Source organism: Balaenoptera borealis (assembly GCF_965194805.1).
Source record: "Balaenoptera borealis genome assembly, chromosome: 12".
Taxonomy (NCBI): domain Eukaryota; kingdom Metazoa; phylum Chordata; class Mammalia; order Artiodactyla; family Balaenopteridae; genus Balaenoptera; species Balaenoptera borealis.
In genome coordinates, this window is record NC_138869.1 from 48,017,998 (window position 1) to 48,033,674 (window position 15,677).

General features: G+C 57.9%; 2 protein-coding genes across 5 annotated transcripts in view; one reads left to right on the forward strand and one right to left on the reverse strand.

Moving 5' to 3' along the window:
• Positions 1 to 334: 334 nt before the first annotated feature.
• CCR8 (C-C motif chemokine receptor 8) overlaps positions 335 to 15,677 on the forward strand; it is a 157,024-nt gene continuing 141,681 nt past the window's right edge. Inside the window, exon 1 of the mRNA XM_082348658.1 lies at positions 335 to 2,027. The gene's annotated coding sequence lies outside the window, so the exon portion shown is untranslated. The remainder of the gene's footprint in view (positions 2,028 to 15,677) is intronic.
• On the reverse strand, positions 5,967 to 15,165 carry XIRP1 (xin actin binding repeat containing 1). Of its 4 annotated transcripts, XM_082348292.1 has the most exons (3): positions 15,008 to 15,165; positions 8,787 to 12,144; positions 8,224 to 8,359 (listed from the first exon to the last, which is right to left on the reverse strand). In XM_082348292.1, exons 2-3 carry the CDS (start codon positions 12,138 to 12,140, stop codon positions 8,351 to 8,353), a joined length of 3,363 nt encoding a protein of 1,120 aa, XP_082204418.1. In that variant the 5' UTR covers positions 12,141 to 12,144; positions 15,008 to 15,165; the 3' UTR covers positions 8,224 to 8,350. The 4 variants fall into 4 exon arrangements, with proteins under 4 accessions (XP_082204415.1, XP_082204416.1, XP_082204417.1 ...); XM_082348289.1 differs by having other exon boundaries at positions 5,967 to 12,144; XM_082348290.1 differs by having other exon boundaries at positions 5,967 to 12,141; positions 15,008 to 15,160.

The window sequence follows — 15,677 nt, forward strand, 5'->3', positions numbered from 1 at the left end:
ACGGGGGAGGCGGGAGGGGAGGAGGAACGGGGTGCGTCAGGGGAGGGGGCCGGAGCTCCCCGCCCAGAGGCAGCTTCCTCTTTCCGGTCGGGGGTGGGTGGAGCTGGCAGCGGCGTGCGGCCGAGCGGCCGCCAGCTAAACCCGAGGCCCCGCCCCCACGCCCCCCCACGCCCCCCCACATCCCCCACGCCCCCAACACCCACCGCTGCCGGGTGCGCGCGCCAACCCGGGACTAGCGTCCTGGGACCAGGGGGCAATTGCCGGGGGCATCCAGGCTGAGCCTCTGCCAGAATTTTCTTCCGAAGTTAGATAGTCGTCTAACTTGGCAGCTCTGCCACAGGTGGGAAGCGGGTACCTTCCTGAGGGAGAAAAAGTGTGTGTGTGTCGCTGACTCGCAGGTACCAACAGTAGCGGGGGAGGGGGGACACGTACAAAACCGAAAGTTTACAACGGCGTTTTCCAAGCTACAAAACTGCATAAAGTTGAGAGGTCAGAGAAGGACACACTCCATGGCTTCTGCTTCCTTGAAGAGGTTGCCTCAGAGCTCTGTCTTCAACACCAAGCTGTACAGAAATGAACCGGAGGGGGAAATGAGGGGGGCTGCGTTATGACTTTCGTAAGCCCTAGGCACTTGGGCTTTCATGGGCTCTTTCCTCCATAAAAAAAATATTTAAGAATATATTTTACAACTGTGGTGGTTAAAGATGAAGATACTAATGTTATATACTAAACCATTTTCTTCTACCCAAAAGTTCTTTTTTTCCTGTTGATTTTAAAAGAAGAATATTTTCATGGGCCCATCAAGTATTGTGGGCCTGAGGCTCCATCCATGCCTGCTGTGCCCAGTGGGTAAGCTGACCCTGGACAAAGCCAGGGTGGTGTGACAAAGCCTGGATAGAACATTAAAGGACCTGGAAGGTCTGATTCTCTTGGGGGAATGGAGCGAGAGAGGCTATAAACACAGGTGGCAGCTGCACAAGAAGGGCCTTGAATGACGTGAGGAGTGTGGATTTTATGGTGGAGGTGGTGAGGAGCCATTGTAGGGCTGGACTGGAGGATTGACAGTTTGGGGGTGGCACTGGAGGTGGGAAGGGCATTGGGAACGCTGTTGCTGTAATGACATCCAAACTCTTCCTGAGCCACAGTGGAGATGGAAGGGAGGGGGAAGGGTAAGCCACAGATTGATGTGAGGAGATGGGGCCTGGAGAAGCCTGGGTTGACTTCTCTGGCTCATCCCTCCTGGACAGGAGAAAACAAGAGGAGAAACTGTACTGGCTTCAGCACTTTGGGAAGATCAAATGGAGGGTCCTTCACCAGTCACAAAGCAGGGAGAGTTTGCATACCTTAATAGGTGTGTGGGCGGCTTCAGGGCCACCTCTTGCCCAGATCTCTGCAGGGGCTCCTACTAGCTATTCCAACCCCCTCTCTGCTGCCCCAGGCACCCCTCCAAAGCTCCATTCCCATTGGGCCGCTTTCCTGCTTCCCATGGCCCAGAAGACAAAACCACAGTCCTCACCTGGACATTTCCAGAGTCCAGAATGAGAAGAAACAGACTGGGTTTTCAACACCCCTTACAGTAGAACACTGTTCCAGAATCTCATTTGGTTACATGTTGCTCAATCCCCAATAACTGCCCTTTCTCCCCCACCCTGCAGTCCCTGCCAGAAAACAAAAAACAAACAAAAAACTATACGTGATTCCCACCTTCCAACGCAAACACTGGGCTTCCTCCAGAGCAGACCAGGCCAAAATCAAGGGCTGGGACAGGAACTATACTTACAGGGAGAAGAACTGGGCTCAAATGACTCCTTGAAAGACAAACCTTCACTTATTCACTCTAAAACATGGATTGAGCGCCTACTATGTGCTTTTGTACCATTCTAGGCACTGGAGATGCAACAATAAACAAATGAGAAGTGTTTGGCATGGAGATGATACTCCAGTGGAAGGAGATTTGCCTGTGGAGATGGCACTTTCCAAAGTTGGCCACATATTCTTCTAGAATGTTGCCTCTTCCTCATCAAAAGGTAGTGTCTGATACCCCTTCCATTCAATATACACAGACTTGTGACTTACTTGTAACCAACATAATGCAGCAGAAGTGATTGTGTGTGACTTCTGAGGCTAGATCATAAAAGGCAATGCAGCTTCTGTCTTGTTAGTTGGGACACACGCCTTTGGAAACGAGATGCAACGCAGGAAGTCCAACTACCCTGAGACTGCCATAATGTGAGGAGGCCCAGGCAACACGGGGAGGCCACACATATGTGTTCTGGCTGACATTCCAGCTGAGGTCCCAGCCAGTAGCCAGCATCAACTGCCAGACATTTGCGTGAGTGAGTGAGTTTTCAGATGTTTGCAGACCCTAGCTGTCATATTACCCCCACCCTTTGAGACTTTCCAGCTGAGGCCCCACACATCATGGCACAGAGGGAAGCCATGCCCACTGTGTTGTGTCCAAATTCCTGACCCACAGAATTCATGAGCATCATAAAATGGTTTTTTAAACCACTAAATTTGGGGTGGTTTGCCATGCAGGAATAGTATCCAGAACACTGACAATAAACAAGCAAATATGTGAGCAAGATAATTTTCTGCTGTGATAGGTTCTCAGGAAAACAAACAAAAATAGCACAGCATGATAACTTGGAGGAAGGCCGCTATAGATGGGGAGTGGGTGGGTGTCGGGATAGGTGGGGGAGGCAGAGGAGGTATGGATCAGGAAAGGTCTTTCTGGAGAGACATTTGAACTGGAATGTGAGTGAGAAAGAGCCCAGCCACTAAAGATCTTGCAAAAAAAAAAAAAAAGATCTTGCAGAAGAGACTTCCTAGCATAGGTTACAGCAGGTGCAAAGGCCCTGAGGCAGGAATCAGCTTGGTGTGTTCTGTGAAGATCAGGAATGCCAGTGTAACTAGGGGGATGTGGGTGAGGAGGAGAGTGGGGCAATGAAGCTGGAGAGGATGGTTGAGAGGCAAGGCATTCTGGCCTTACAGGCCCCTGAGAAGAGTTAGATTTCAGGCTGAGTGAGCTGAAAGCCTGTGGAGGGTATTATAAAGGAGTGACTTGGTCTGGTAAACTCTTTTTTTTAAAAAACTTTATTTATTTATTTTTGGCTGTGTTGGGTCTTCGTTTCTGTGCGAGGGCTTTCTCCAGTTGCGGAGAGCGGGGGCCACTCTTCATCGCAGTGCGCGGGCCTCTCACTGTCGCGGCCTCTCCCGTTGCGGAGCACAGGCTCCAGACGCGCAGGCTCAGTGGTTGTGGCTCACGGGCTTAGTTGCTCCGCGGCATGTGGGATCTTCCCAGACCAGGGCTCGAACCTGGTTCCCCTGCATTGGCAGGCAGATTCTTAACCACTGTGCCACCAGGGAAGCCCCAAGGTAAACTCTTGATAAGAGCTTTGGGTGCCAGGTGGATGACAGACTGTAAAGACAGGGCAAAGGGAAGACCACTTGGGAGGCTATGACAGTGGTCCAGGAAAGGGGGGATGGATGGTGGCCTGGGACAGGGTGACGGCGGTGAAGATGGGGACTGTTGGATAAGTTCGGAACAGGGGCAGTGACAAGAGTAATGAGAAGGGAGGAGGCGCCCGGCCGGCAGGACGGTCCTGGATGGGGCCGCGGCAGGGGTGAGGACCGGAACTGGCATCCTTCTGGAATCCGGGAGGGAGGCTCCGAGCAGGGGCCGGCCAGGACGGCGTGTACTGGCGTCCGGCGTCTGCCGCGCGGAGCCTGCCCCTGGCTGCGCGCCTGCCGGGTGTTTCCCAGCAACGGCTACCGCCGCCCGAAAAGTTCCGAACCCAGCGGCCGAGGTGATGTCATTGTCACCTTGGCGACGGCGGGTGGGAACACGCCCCCTCCAGGCTAGGGGCGGGGTCTGGGCGCCGCATGCTCCGCCCCCAGTCGGCCCGCGTGGAAATGCCGCCCACTCCCCCGGCAGGAGGAGAGGCGGTGCCTGGGGTTCTGCAGCAGGTGTGACGGCAGGTGTGATAGCTTGTGAGGGCACTGGGCGAGGCCTTACCGAGCGGCCGCTGCTCTCCTTGCGCGCTGCCTCCGGTGCGCTCACTACCCATCCACCAACCTCTTCCCCACTCTTCCCCCTAGGCCGCCACCTCCAGCTATTAGGACTGGCTCCTCTGTCATTCAGAGATGCCTTCCCCAACCACGCAAGCTAAAGTAACTGCCACTTCTCCTCTCGTGGGCTGACCTTGTTTTTATTTCCTTCACAGTATCGCTCCCTTCTAAAATTACCTTCTCTGCTTATAATATATTGTCTTCCCTCTCTAAGTTCCATGAGGTCAGGGATAAATTCTGCCATGTTCATCTCTATTCTCAGCACCCTGGATGGAACCTGGCATGAAGTAGGTGCTCAATAAATGTTAGTTGGATGAATCAGTGAATTCACTCAATCATTTCATTCACCCAGGGGTTCATTTGTTTGACATTTGTGCAGTGCCTTCTAGGCACTTGTGATAAGCAGTAAGGATACTGAGATGAACGAGACAGGGACTCCACCTGGAGGTGAGAACAAGAGATAGATTAAAACTAATAATTACAGTAGGAGAAGTGAACAGCCTTGAGTTCCAGACGCTGGGCATAGTTCCAAGCACTTTACATATATTAATTCACTTAATCTGCACAATAGTAGGCACTTATAATCGTGCCCACTTTACAAATGAGAACACTGAGAACAGTCATGCCATAAGTTGCTGGGCCCTGTAATCAAGTGAGATCCCACAGAGGGCGGGGGAGGGGGACCCGTGGCGAGGGAGTAATAGCGAGATGTGTAGCCGGCCCAGGTAGGCAGATTTCCTATCTTAATTGCTTATACACACCAGTCTTCCAGGGGACAGGCTGCTTCCAGCTCAGAGCTCTGCTGCCCCAGGGGAACCCCTGTCAGTGGAGCAGGCAGTGATGGGGCTGGGAGGGGTGTGGAGGGCTGATCCCTGGGCTGGTGGTATGATGGGAGCCTACCTGTTCAACAAAAGCAAAGTATGGGCAAGTTTCCACCTAACCTTATCGGGGGCAGGATGTGTGTGTGGGTCGGGGGCGGCAGGGGTGGGCAATCATAGTTGTCCACCTATACGAAAGTGTGTTTAGGCAATCCAGGAACTACACTCACTCCCACCTCTGGGTTTTTGCGTGTGCTTGTCCCCCTGCCTAGCTGGCACTTCCTCCTGATTGTCCCATAACTGGCTTTTTGTTATTCAGATCTCAGTTGAAAAGTTTTTTCCCCTTGGAGGGGTATGCCTTGGCCACACTCTCTAAGGCAATCACCTGTCACTGTGACATCATCATGTTTTAAGATTCCTACCCCAGAGTGGGAGAATGGCTTAGTCAGGTGCATCACCCTTATTCCTGAACTGATTGTTTCTGTTTATTCATAGTCTCTCTGCCTCCTCATTCTAGAGAGTCAGTTCCCTGAGTATATGACCCCATTAGACCTCACCTCTGTGTCCCAGCTGCCTAGAACAGGCCTGGCATGCAGCAGGCGCTCAGTGCTTTTTGAAAGTATGGAAAAGGGCCCTTCACCAGATCATTCTGACTTTCCAGGCCAGGATCTGTGCCCTCCCCTTCCCAGGAACCTCTGCTCTGCACATTGCATCCTGGCCTGACCAGGAGGAAGGTGGCCCAGCCATCTTGGCCACTGGAGTTCTCCTGGCTGTGGCCCTCCCTCCTTCCCGGGCCTGACTGAGCCATTCTTCCACTCTGGGGCAGGATTCTGTTCAGATTCCACTCCAGGGTGGTGTCCAAGGTAGGGGGCAGCAGTGTATGTATGTGTTGGGGCATGGGGAGCAAGGAGAATGGGGGATGGGCCTTTCTGATTCCCAACCAAGATGGTAGAAGAAGGGGTGGCTTTTCAGAGCTTTCCAACACTGCTGTTGCCAGGAACACCTGGAGGTGTGGCTGTTTTTCCCCTACAGTGAGAACTCAGACTCTGGGACAGATGCACAGTTAGACACGGAGAGGAGGGAATAAAACTTGGGTTTATTCAGACTGTATCCCTCCCATTTGGGGTACAGAGTCAGGGGCATTGGGTGTGGAGAGAACCTTTGGCTTCTAGGGACATTGGTGATCGCCGACCTTTTCTGTATGACCTTTGTGCTGCCAGGATGACTCGCTGAATGAGGGAGATGGTAATGAAGGGGCCCTTCTGGGGCCCTAGTCAATCTGAAACAGAGACCAATGCAGCTGGCCCTGTCCTCCCCAGGAATTAAAGAGCAGAAGACTGAAAACATTTGACTTGTATTAAAAGAAATGAAGGCTGAAGGTCACTCACGGGGTTCTGTCTCAGGCAGTGGCGTGTATACTCACTCGTGTTGGCACACGGGCCAGGCCTGTGAGAGGAGTGTGTGTGCCTGTACAGATTACATCCTCCACGAGCAGCTGTGAGCCCCCATCCAGCTCCTGGGCTTGGGCTACTCAGAGGGGCTTCTTCGCAACTTTTCTTTCCCCCCTTTTGCAAGAACTGACAAAAGGGAAACTGCCCACAAGTCTCAGAAGATGCCCTTTCTTTTTGGTCCTTGCCTCATCTGTGCAGGAGGTAGGCACCCACCTCCGTCCCAGGGCCCTGGGGATGGGTGGGAGGCTGTGGTGGGAGGTGGAGGGGCTCACTGGGCATCTGGCTGGGAGTGGCCGCAGGGCACACACACCTTCCCAGCTTCTGCCAGGCCTGTGCTGAGCCCGGCTGGACTGTGCAGGAACTGCCTCAGCAAGGGGGAGGCGTGGAGCCCGAGGTGGGGGCCTGGGCCCCTGGGCGGCTCTGCGGGCTCGGTGACCGTGGTGGGGGAGGTGAGCACTGAGGTCCTGCACTGGTCCACCCTCTCATATTGCTCGGTCACTGTTCTTGTGGCTCCATAGTGCTGGGAGCCACCGGGCCCAGTCTGCAGCTCCAGAACACTTTTCTGCCGCCTGGTGGGCAGGGGGCTGGCTGAGGCAGGGGCATGCTGGGGCTGTCCGGAGCACTGGGTGGCTTCTTTCTTCCCGGCCTTGTTCCAGACATCTTTCTGGTGGGGCTGAGCCTGGCCCACATCCTGGGGGAGGTGTGTGCTTTTCACTGAGACCTCGGGGCTGCACCTGGGGCTGGGAGCCTCCAGAAGCTTCCTAGTGGCCGACTCGATGGAGATAAAGGTTGGGGAGGAGGGTGAATCTCTGCTGGGAGGTAACACTCGAGGGAGGCTTGACTCTTCTCTCAAGGTCTCCAGCCTCCGAGTAGAAGGGGTGGTTGGGGCTGCTTGACTTCTGACCTCAGTGTGATTTCTGACCTTGGCCTGACCCTGGACCTCAGTGTGGCATGTAACCTCAGTTTGGCTCTTGACTGCAGTTTGGCTCCTGACCTCCTGGCCTGGGCAGTTGGGCCTGACTCTACTGCTGTCTGTGACACTGACGTTGTGGACACTGTGGTCCTTTAGAGGTCCCTGGGCACGGCCTCTGGTGTTATTCCCAGGCTGGAGGCTAGACATGGAGCTGAGAGCCTTGTGCACGGCCTCCTCGATGTCCAGCAGCCTGGCCAGGGTCTGTTCCTTCAGCCGGGCCACCTCCGTGCTGACCCTTGTCAGCTCCCCAAAGGCCTGCTCCACTGAGGCCTCGGGCTTGTGGGGGGCAGCGGGAGCTGGAGGGGCCCCTCTCAGCTGGGGCACAGCCTCGAAGAGCCTCCTCAGTGCCCGCACGTCCACGGTGCTTTTGGCCTCCTTCTCCAGTGCTTGCACCTGGCTCAGGAGGCCCTGGAGCTCTTGCTGGCTTCCCTGCAGAATCTTGGGGCTCTCAGGGACCCCTTGCTGGGAACTGTCTGTGCACTTCTTTCCTGAGGGGCTGGGGCCCTGCTGCGGTGAGGTGGGGTCACTGCTGAGAGCTGAGAGCTCGAGGGGCTCAGGGCTCTGGTCGTTGCTGCCCGCAGCCTGACTTCTGGTGGGCCTGGGGGCCACGGTGCTGGAGTCATGCTGGGGGCTGTGCTGGCTCTGTCCAGTGGAGCATCCAGCCCGCGATACTCGGCCCTGGCCTACAGTGGTGGGGACCTTGGTTGGCCGAGGGTCATGGTCAGTTGTACCAGTCTCACCTTGTCTGTATTTTCCTTGCCCCACTTCCTTAGAGGAGCTGGGAGAGAGGGCTGAGGGCTTGGGCAGCCAGTGAGGGGGCGGGATCTGGCTTAGGTGTGCAGGTTTGGGGGGCAGCTGGGGCTTCTTCCTTGGGTGCGTGGTGGGCTCCAGTTTCGGGGTTTTTGTCTGTGAATCCCCAGGGCTTCTCTGGCCAGCAGGGCTGCTGTGGGACTGGAGAAGGGGGTCCTGCGTGGGCTCAGAGGCCTGCTGGATGGAATTCTCATCATGGCCGGCTTGGGCTGGGAAGTCAGGTCCCGTCACAGCAGCTGGGAGAGGAGGAGGAGGCGGAACAGAGGCATTATGGGAGTGCAGGCTGGCACCTGCAGCCTGAGGCCCAGAGGCCAGAGTGTGGGGGGCTAAAGGGGCAGCCTTCAGGGTGGTCTCTGCAGCTTGGAGGACCCCTGGGCCGAGTCCTGCCATCACCTTCTCTGGAGGTCCCCAGGCCTTCTGTGTGTGGCTCCCAGGCTCCTCTTGCCCAGGCCCGAGACTCTGACCTGGGCCTTCCAGGAGTGGGCTGGGAGCCTGGGACGGGAGCGCAGTCTCCCTGCCCCTTGGCAAGGCTCCTCTCTCAGAAGGCCAGACACCCCCCGGTAGGTCAAAGGTCCTGATGGGGTGAGCAGTGTAAATGCCATCCTGAATAGTCACCCACCCCCTAGGCAGCCCTCCAGGCAGTGCTTTCTGTTCCCCACTGACCTTTCTGGGGGCTGCTGGGATCCTGGGGTCACCTCCAGCCAGAGGCCTGGTGTTGCTCTGGGCAGTCCCAGTGGCTGTGGCCGGTACTTGCAGCAGACTATCCTGGGAGGGCATAGCGGCGGCTCCAGGGGTGGGGCCCTGCTTGTGCTTGCTCAGAACTTGCTGGTGCAGGCTTTGGGCTTCAGCTGTTGCCATTCGCAGACTCTGCATGGCAGCCTGGAGGTTTGGGGACTTGGGCCCCAGGGGCATAGTCGTGGCTCCATCTGACTTTCCCAAAGCTTCCATCCCTTTCTGCCCAGTGCACCTGCTTTCCTGCTTTTCTTCCCTAGCCAGAGGGACTGCCTTTCTAATGGCCTGTGGGGGGCAGGGGGTGGCCCCCGGCCCTCTCAGATGCCCCATCCCCATGCTGGGGTCCAGTGGGGGAACACGGATGATGCTCTCAGTCAGGGGCAGCCTCTGGGCCCCCTCGCTGGCTGGCACTGGACTTGAGTCAGCCGGTGGCTCCCACCGCAGACTGTGCAGGCCACTCAGGTCTCCTTTGTCTATGCAGCTGGCCAGCATCTGCACACTACTCCTCTCGGGGGCCCTGCTGGTTAGCCGGGGCTGCAGAGAGTAGGCGGTCAGTGCCACTAGGCCCTGCTCTGTCTCCTGCATCACTAGCCCAGTCCTCGCCACCGAGGTCCCGAGGCCACAAGCCAGCAACTGCTGGAACTCAGGGTCCATGTCTTCGACCTTCCAGCTGCTGCCTGGTGCTGGCAGCTTCAGTGGCTTGAGGCGAAGCTGGCCCACTGGGTCCTCCTGCACCAGCAGCCCCTGCTGGTCCACGTCTGGCCGGTGCAGCACTTGACGGACAATCCTGGGAAGCTCGCCAGACACCAGCTCCTCCTTCCGAACGTGGGGGCCGCCCTGCCCTGGGCCTGGGAGCACGTACTTGGCGAGGCAGAGCTCCCCGGGCCCTCGGGCCTCCATGACGATGCCTCCGTGGTGCAGGATGCCAGGCGTGGCGTGCAGAGTCCGCAGGGTCCCCTCAACTGCAGTCTGTTGCCTCTCCCACACCCTATTGCCTGAGGGGCCCACAGGCTGCTCTTCCTGGTGGTTGCCCCCTTGGATGCTCTCAGCTGCCAGGGAGCCCATGGGGCAATTCTCAAAGAGCCAGGTGAACTTGTGCACAGAGCCTGTTGGGATGGGCTCAGGGATTACCCTGGATCCCTGGTTTTCCCTCTTGCCCGCCTCCAGGGCCTGGAAAACCTCCTTCTGACGAGACACCTGCCCTGAGGGGATGTCCACTCTGCTGCAGTATCGCACAGGCCCCCTTCTGCAGGGATGGCCTGAGACCTGCAGAGGCTCAGTCTCAAAGACGTGTCTGTCTGTCTGTCTTTCCCCAGCCTGGACCTGGCTGACCTCAAGGTGCTGCTCCCTGGAGCTTTCTGGTCTGTCTGGGGCTTGGGGCGTGAACATCCAGGTGCAGGACCGTGCCTTGGCCTTGGGTGTGGAATCTGTGATCTCTGACCCCTGCTTCTCGCCCAACTCACTCATTTGGCATGTCTCGAACAACCAGCGAATGGTCTGCACATCACCCTTGGGGGATGCTTCAAGCTGAGGGCCTCCCTGAGGCTTTCCTTCTTCTTCCCGTCGTTCCTGCTGCTCCTGTTGGTGGATTACCTCCAGGGGCTGGGTCTCAAAGAGCCACCGGGCAGTGCCCACGTCTCCAGCCACCACTTCCTGCCGGGTGATGCCCCGCACCACGTCGACGGTACTGGGGTTTTGGCCTCGTTGGTCTAGGGGCTGTGTCTCAAACATCCACCTGTAACCCTGTACATCACCTCCGACTACATGCTCTCTGCTGACAGAGGTCAGGGCATGGAGGTGGCCTTTGCCATCCTGCATGGCATACACCGGGGACCCTATGTCCTGGGACTGCCCAGCAGAATCAGTTCCTTCTGCTCTGCTTATGCTCCCGTGGGCCGAAGCTTCACCCTGCCTGATGCTGTCCAGGGGTAGAGTCTCAAAAAGGTTCTTGAAGGTCTTCACGTCTCCCTTCACCCCATCCCTCTGGGGGGCACTCTGAGAGAGGGACAGTGCTGAGGAACCATCACTGGATAGACGCTCGTACATGAACCTCTCACCCTCCTGGGGTCCCACCCGCTGCAGGTGACCCACTTGGACCTTGTCTCTGAGTGTATCCAAGGGCTGCATCTCAAATAGCCACAGGGTGGAGCGGACATCACCGGGGACCACTTCTTCTTTGGGTGGCGGCTCTGCTCCAGCCTCCTCTTCCCCCTTTAGAGTGTCTAGTGCTCGGGTCTCAAACAAATGCCGCTGCTGCTGAACGTCTGGACCAGGAGGGATAAGATCTGGGGATGGCTGGAAGTCCTTCTCGTCCACCAAGATCTCCCGGATGGCATCCAGGGGCTGTGTCTCAAAGATCCAGCGAGTTGCGCTGACGTCGGGCCTGGCCACCTCCTCCAGAGAGATCCCCCGGATCACCCGCACCTGGCTGGGGTCCCGGTTGATGGCGTCCAGAGGCTGCGTTTCGAAGAGCCAACGGGCAGACCTCACCGCGTTGCTTTGGATCTCCTCCCGGCAGGCGGCCTTGACCTCGTGGATGGCTCCCTCTGCGTCCTGGATGGCACACAGCGGCTCTGTTTGGAACAGCTTCACCGTCTTCTTCACATCGCCCTTCAGCTCCTGGATCTCTGAGCGCAGCTCCAAGGGGCTCTGCTCCTGGATGGAGGGGCGGGAGCCCAGGCAGTCCAGTGGCCGCGTCTCAAAGAGCATCCTGGTACCCTGGACATCTCCACTGGCTGCAGGCTCCCTCACTGTAGCTTCCGGTGCCTCAGCATGGCCCGTCAGCTCATCCAGCGACTTTGTCTCAAACAGCCAGCGGGCTGCACGGACGTCCCCTCCAGATGGCCGAGGTCCAGCTGGCTCCTGGTCTGTGCTGTTGGCAAAGGAGCCTTCCTCAAACTTGCGGGACGTGGCCTGGACATTGCCGCCGGGCACAGGCTCCTTGGCAGGTGGCCTCTCATGGTCCCCAATGGCGTCCAGCCGCCAGTTCTCAAAGATCCAGCGCATGCACTGGACGTCACCCTCAGTGGGCTCTTCGGAACCCAGGATCTCAGCCAAGTCTTCAGCCACAGCCTCAGCCAGATTCTTGCGGAGCTCGGGGTGGATGTGCTTGTAGAGGCGGCGGAGCTCGCTGGCTTGCCGCTGCTGTTGGAACTTGGAGAAGGACTCCTTGGGTGGCGGCAGCGGCAGATCCTCCAGAGCAGGTGGTGGAGGGAGGGGCAGGTCCTCTGTAGCTGCCACGGGGATGCTTGGGGTGGGGGCCACCTGTGTCTGAGCGTCGGCCATCCTTCTGAGGAGAGGGGGAAGAGATGAGGATGGGGCGGGGGGCTTTAGGTGGGATGGGGCTGGTTGCTGGGAGAAATGGCAGGGAGCAGGGCCCAGGGGCAGAGTAGCCCTGCTGTGGCATGTGCTTAGAGACCCCCTCCCTTTCCAGACCTCACCTGGGTCTCACCCTGCCACCTGCGTGGTTGATACATGACAAGTCTTGAGTTTAATAAGGCACATGGAGCCATCCATCAAGGTGCTTCCCCAGAATCACCTGGGTTGCTAGGGAGCAAACAGGGCACTGCGGGCTTTGAAGCTCTGTCCTTCAGCCAAGGGATGCCCAAACCTCCAGTGGGAAAACTGGACATGCCCATCCTTGCCTGCCTTTGCCAAAATCAGTTTTTCCCTGGCAGACTCCCAGGTGAGTGGCCTGAGGGAATTCTGATTTAAGGGGTCCCAGTCAGGGAGAGGCAGGTCCCTAAACTGGTAACTATTTTCCATGGAGAGAAATAGTCATCAGTTATGTTTCCTTTCGTAACACCAGAGGGCGCGCTTGTCACTTTCACGGGGGAGGGGGGCAGGGTGGTGGTGGCCTGCCCAGTCTTTAGCTCTTGGGTCTCCACTCACCCTTCCCAGGCCAGGGAGGCAAAGCAGGGGCCAGCAGCCCGAGCTACAGTGGAAGCAGTGAGGCTGAGTGAGGGTTCACCGGGTATCTCATGGTTAGGCAGAGCCTGATTCTGAATCCTAGTTAGGGTTTTCTGTGCCAAGACTCAGATCTGAGCTAGGGCGACCTCAAGGATCTTCTGGCCCAACCACTCGTACTTAAAGAAGAGGCCCAGAGTCAGATCTTGGCAAATGAGAGGCAGGCAGTGCTGGCTCGGAGTTCCTAGACCCTATAGGTAGGGAGTGTGAAGCTTTCTTAGTGGCCGTGGTGTCCCTCTGTTCCCCGGAAGGCACCCCAGGAGAGTGTGAGGGTGACACCCACAGGGAGGGGAGGCGGTGCGACCAAGGGCCTTCCTGCAGAGATAGCCCCGCCCCTCACTCGTGGACCCTCATCCCCAGTTGTGTGCAACCGGAATCTCCTGTGCTCCTCTTCTTTCTCCCTCTTCATGCCCATCAGCTTCCACCAAGGCCCCTCCCATCCCTGCCCCCCATGGCCTCCCACCGCTCAAGCCCTTCTCTGGTCTCTGTCCTCGGTGTCTTATCTGTCTTGTGACAGGTGTACTAACAGTCCCCAGAGGCCAGTAGGAAAAGTGTGAGAAGCACGTTCCCCCTCTCGCTGCCCCTGACCCACTGCTCTGCTCCACACTCGGTGCTAAATATAGCCGAGGTCCTGGCCTCAGCACAGCAGCCCTGCGCTGGGGAGAGGTCAGGCTCAGCCAGTGGGACCCTGGGAGCCTGGGCCCACCTCATCTCCTTCTCTGCCCTGGGCTCCCTGATCCTGCCTCCTGAGCTGGTGTCAGGCCCCTGGCCTGCAGCATGACCAGTGCTAGAACCCTGTCCTGGCCGAAGCGACCTGGGGCAGGGGGAAGGACTTTCTTCTCACGGCTACCTCAGAAGGGGGGAAACTGAGCCTTGCGTGCCCCACCCAACCCCGACATGTCCACCAAAGGCATCCGAGCCCCAAGGAGTGTGACGTCTAAAACCGGCAGCCCGAGTCTCATTACCTGCTCCGGGTGCTTCCTTTAGTCTCTGAGTTCTCATGAGGACCCTCTGCCACAGGCAGACCTCAACTGTCCCCACCTCCTCCCTGTCCTGTCACCAGGGTGGCCGGAGCAGATGGCACGTACAGGCCACCAGCTCCACCCCATCCCCACCCCCAGGAATCTCCAGAATCCCTACTATGGTCACAAGTTGTCAGCATCACAGAGTCCAGAGATGGCAGACCTGAGGACCCGCAGAGGTCACTGAACCCAACCCCCTCACTGTTCAGACGGGGAAACAGGCCCCAAGAGGGGAAGGAGGTGACCCAGGAGGCTCCGCCAGGTGGTAGCAAGGCCTTCCCACTGTGTTTCTTGAGGGCAGGGACGGGCGGGGTGAGGGCAGAGTTCAGAACTGGGACCAGACTTAGTGCAGGGCCTGAGCCTCAATGGGTGTCCCTGAGCTCGGCCTCCCAGGGCTGGGCCGGCCTCTCAGGGAGACCCCTACTTTTGCTTCCAGGTCTGCTCTTTCTTGGCCCAGCACCTCCACACAGATGCACCTCTACATCTGGACAGACTCAGAGCTGGTCGCCCCACCTTGTGCCCCCCCCCCCCAGATCTTCCCCAAGGGCTTTCCAACTGGGCAAGTCGATGGCCTGCATCCCACCCCAGGCCCTAGGCCATGATATGTGGGGAGATGGGCTCAGGCCAGCCCAGGGGAGACATTCCCGGTCCAGATATGCCAAGACTTTCACCCGCAGCAGCTGGGCACCGGGCTTGTCCTGGCAGTGCAGAGTCGGGCCCACTTACCCACCTCCAGCCTCCATGTCCTCCCCCGCCTCCTCTGTCCTTTCTTCCAGACACTGGGCCTAGCTGGGGCTTCCCTGGGAAGAAGCCCTGAAGCCTGAGGAACTCCATACCTGTATTTTAAAAATTGCAACCCCAGGCCATTTCCTCCCGCAAGCCTCTCTGGATTGTGCCAGGCTGGCTGGAACCTGCCCCTCTGCAGGCCTCAGGCCTGTGGCAGCCACTCTGGGAACTCCCGTGGGGCTCACGATAACTCTCTCTTAACTTCTTGGAATCTTTCTATCAGACCCCTCCACTCACCTGCCTCCAGATATGCACCCCTCACCCTCCTTCCGCCACCCAGAGCTTCCCCTCATACATGCTACCCTGCGAGGGTCCAGAGGGGGTCCCAGCCTGGAGAGCCAGCCCCACCATGGAGAGACAAAGGGGCGGGTTACTCACCCGAGGGTCCTGCTTGGCTGATGGGGGTTTGGGGTCTGTGGCAGGTGAGGCCTAAGGGGCTGTTGTTCCTCTTGTTGTTTGGGGCTGGTCTAGCTCTGCCGGCTCCGTCAGATGCCTTCTCGCCGCCCTGGCTCCAGGTCTCTGTCCCCTGCCAGCCCCAGCAGCTGCCTTTATCTGGCTGGTTAGTGGGTGGGCCAAGGTGGGGGCGGGTGGGGGGAAGCTCAGTTCAGAGTATGAAGTGGTTCCGTTATTTTTAGGGCTTGTGGAAGTTAACTGGTCTGTCCTGGGAATCAGTTACATGTGCCTTCTGCTGGGGAGGGGAAGAGGAGTGGGGAGGGGAGAGCTTCATTCATCCCGGTCTGATCAGAGGATTGGGGTCAGTGACTCAGCCATGGTGTGGGGTGCGGCTATCCCAGACTGTTTTGAGGGCATGAGTAAGGAAGGGCATCTGACACCTGAGTGGCCCAGCTCCCACCTCCCTACTCCAGACCAGCCTCTGATTATTCCTGACGTGTGCTGTGTGTCCATCTTGCCAGGAGACTGGAGGCCCCCTGAGGGCAGGCCTGGGGCCCTCCTCCTCAGTTCCTGGCCTGGAAACCCCTGAGAGTAAGGCCCAACCCTCCTTCTCCCCAACTCCCTCTGCACTAAAGATTTCCCCTCTCTCTTCCAT

Excerpts from the sequence above, each read along its gene's own strand:
- XIRP1 (XM_082348289.1), bottom strand. The coding sequence starts at position 12,140 with ATGGCCGACGCTCAGACACAGGTGGCCCCCACCCCAAGCATCCCCGTG.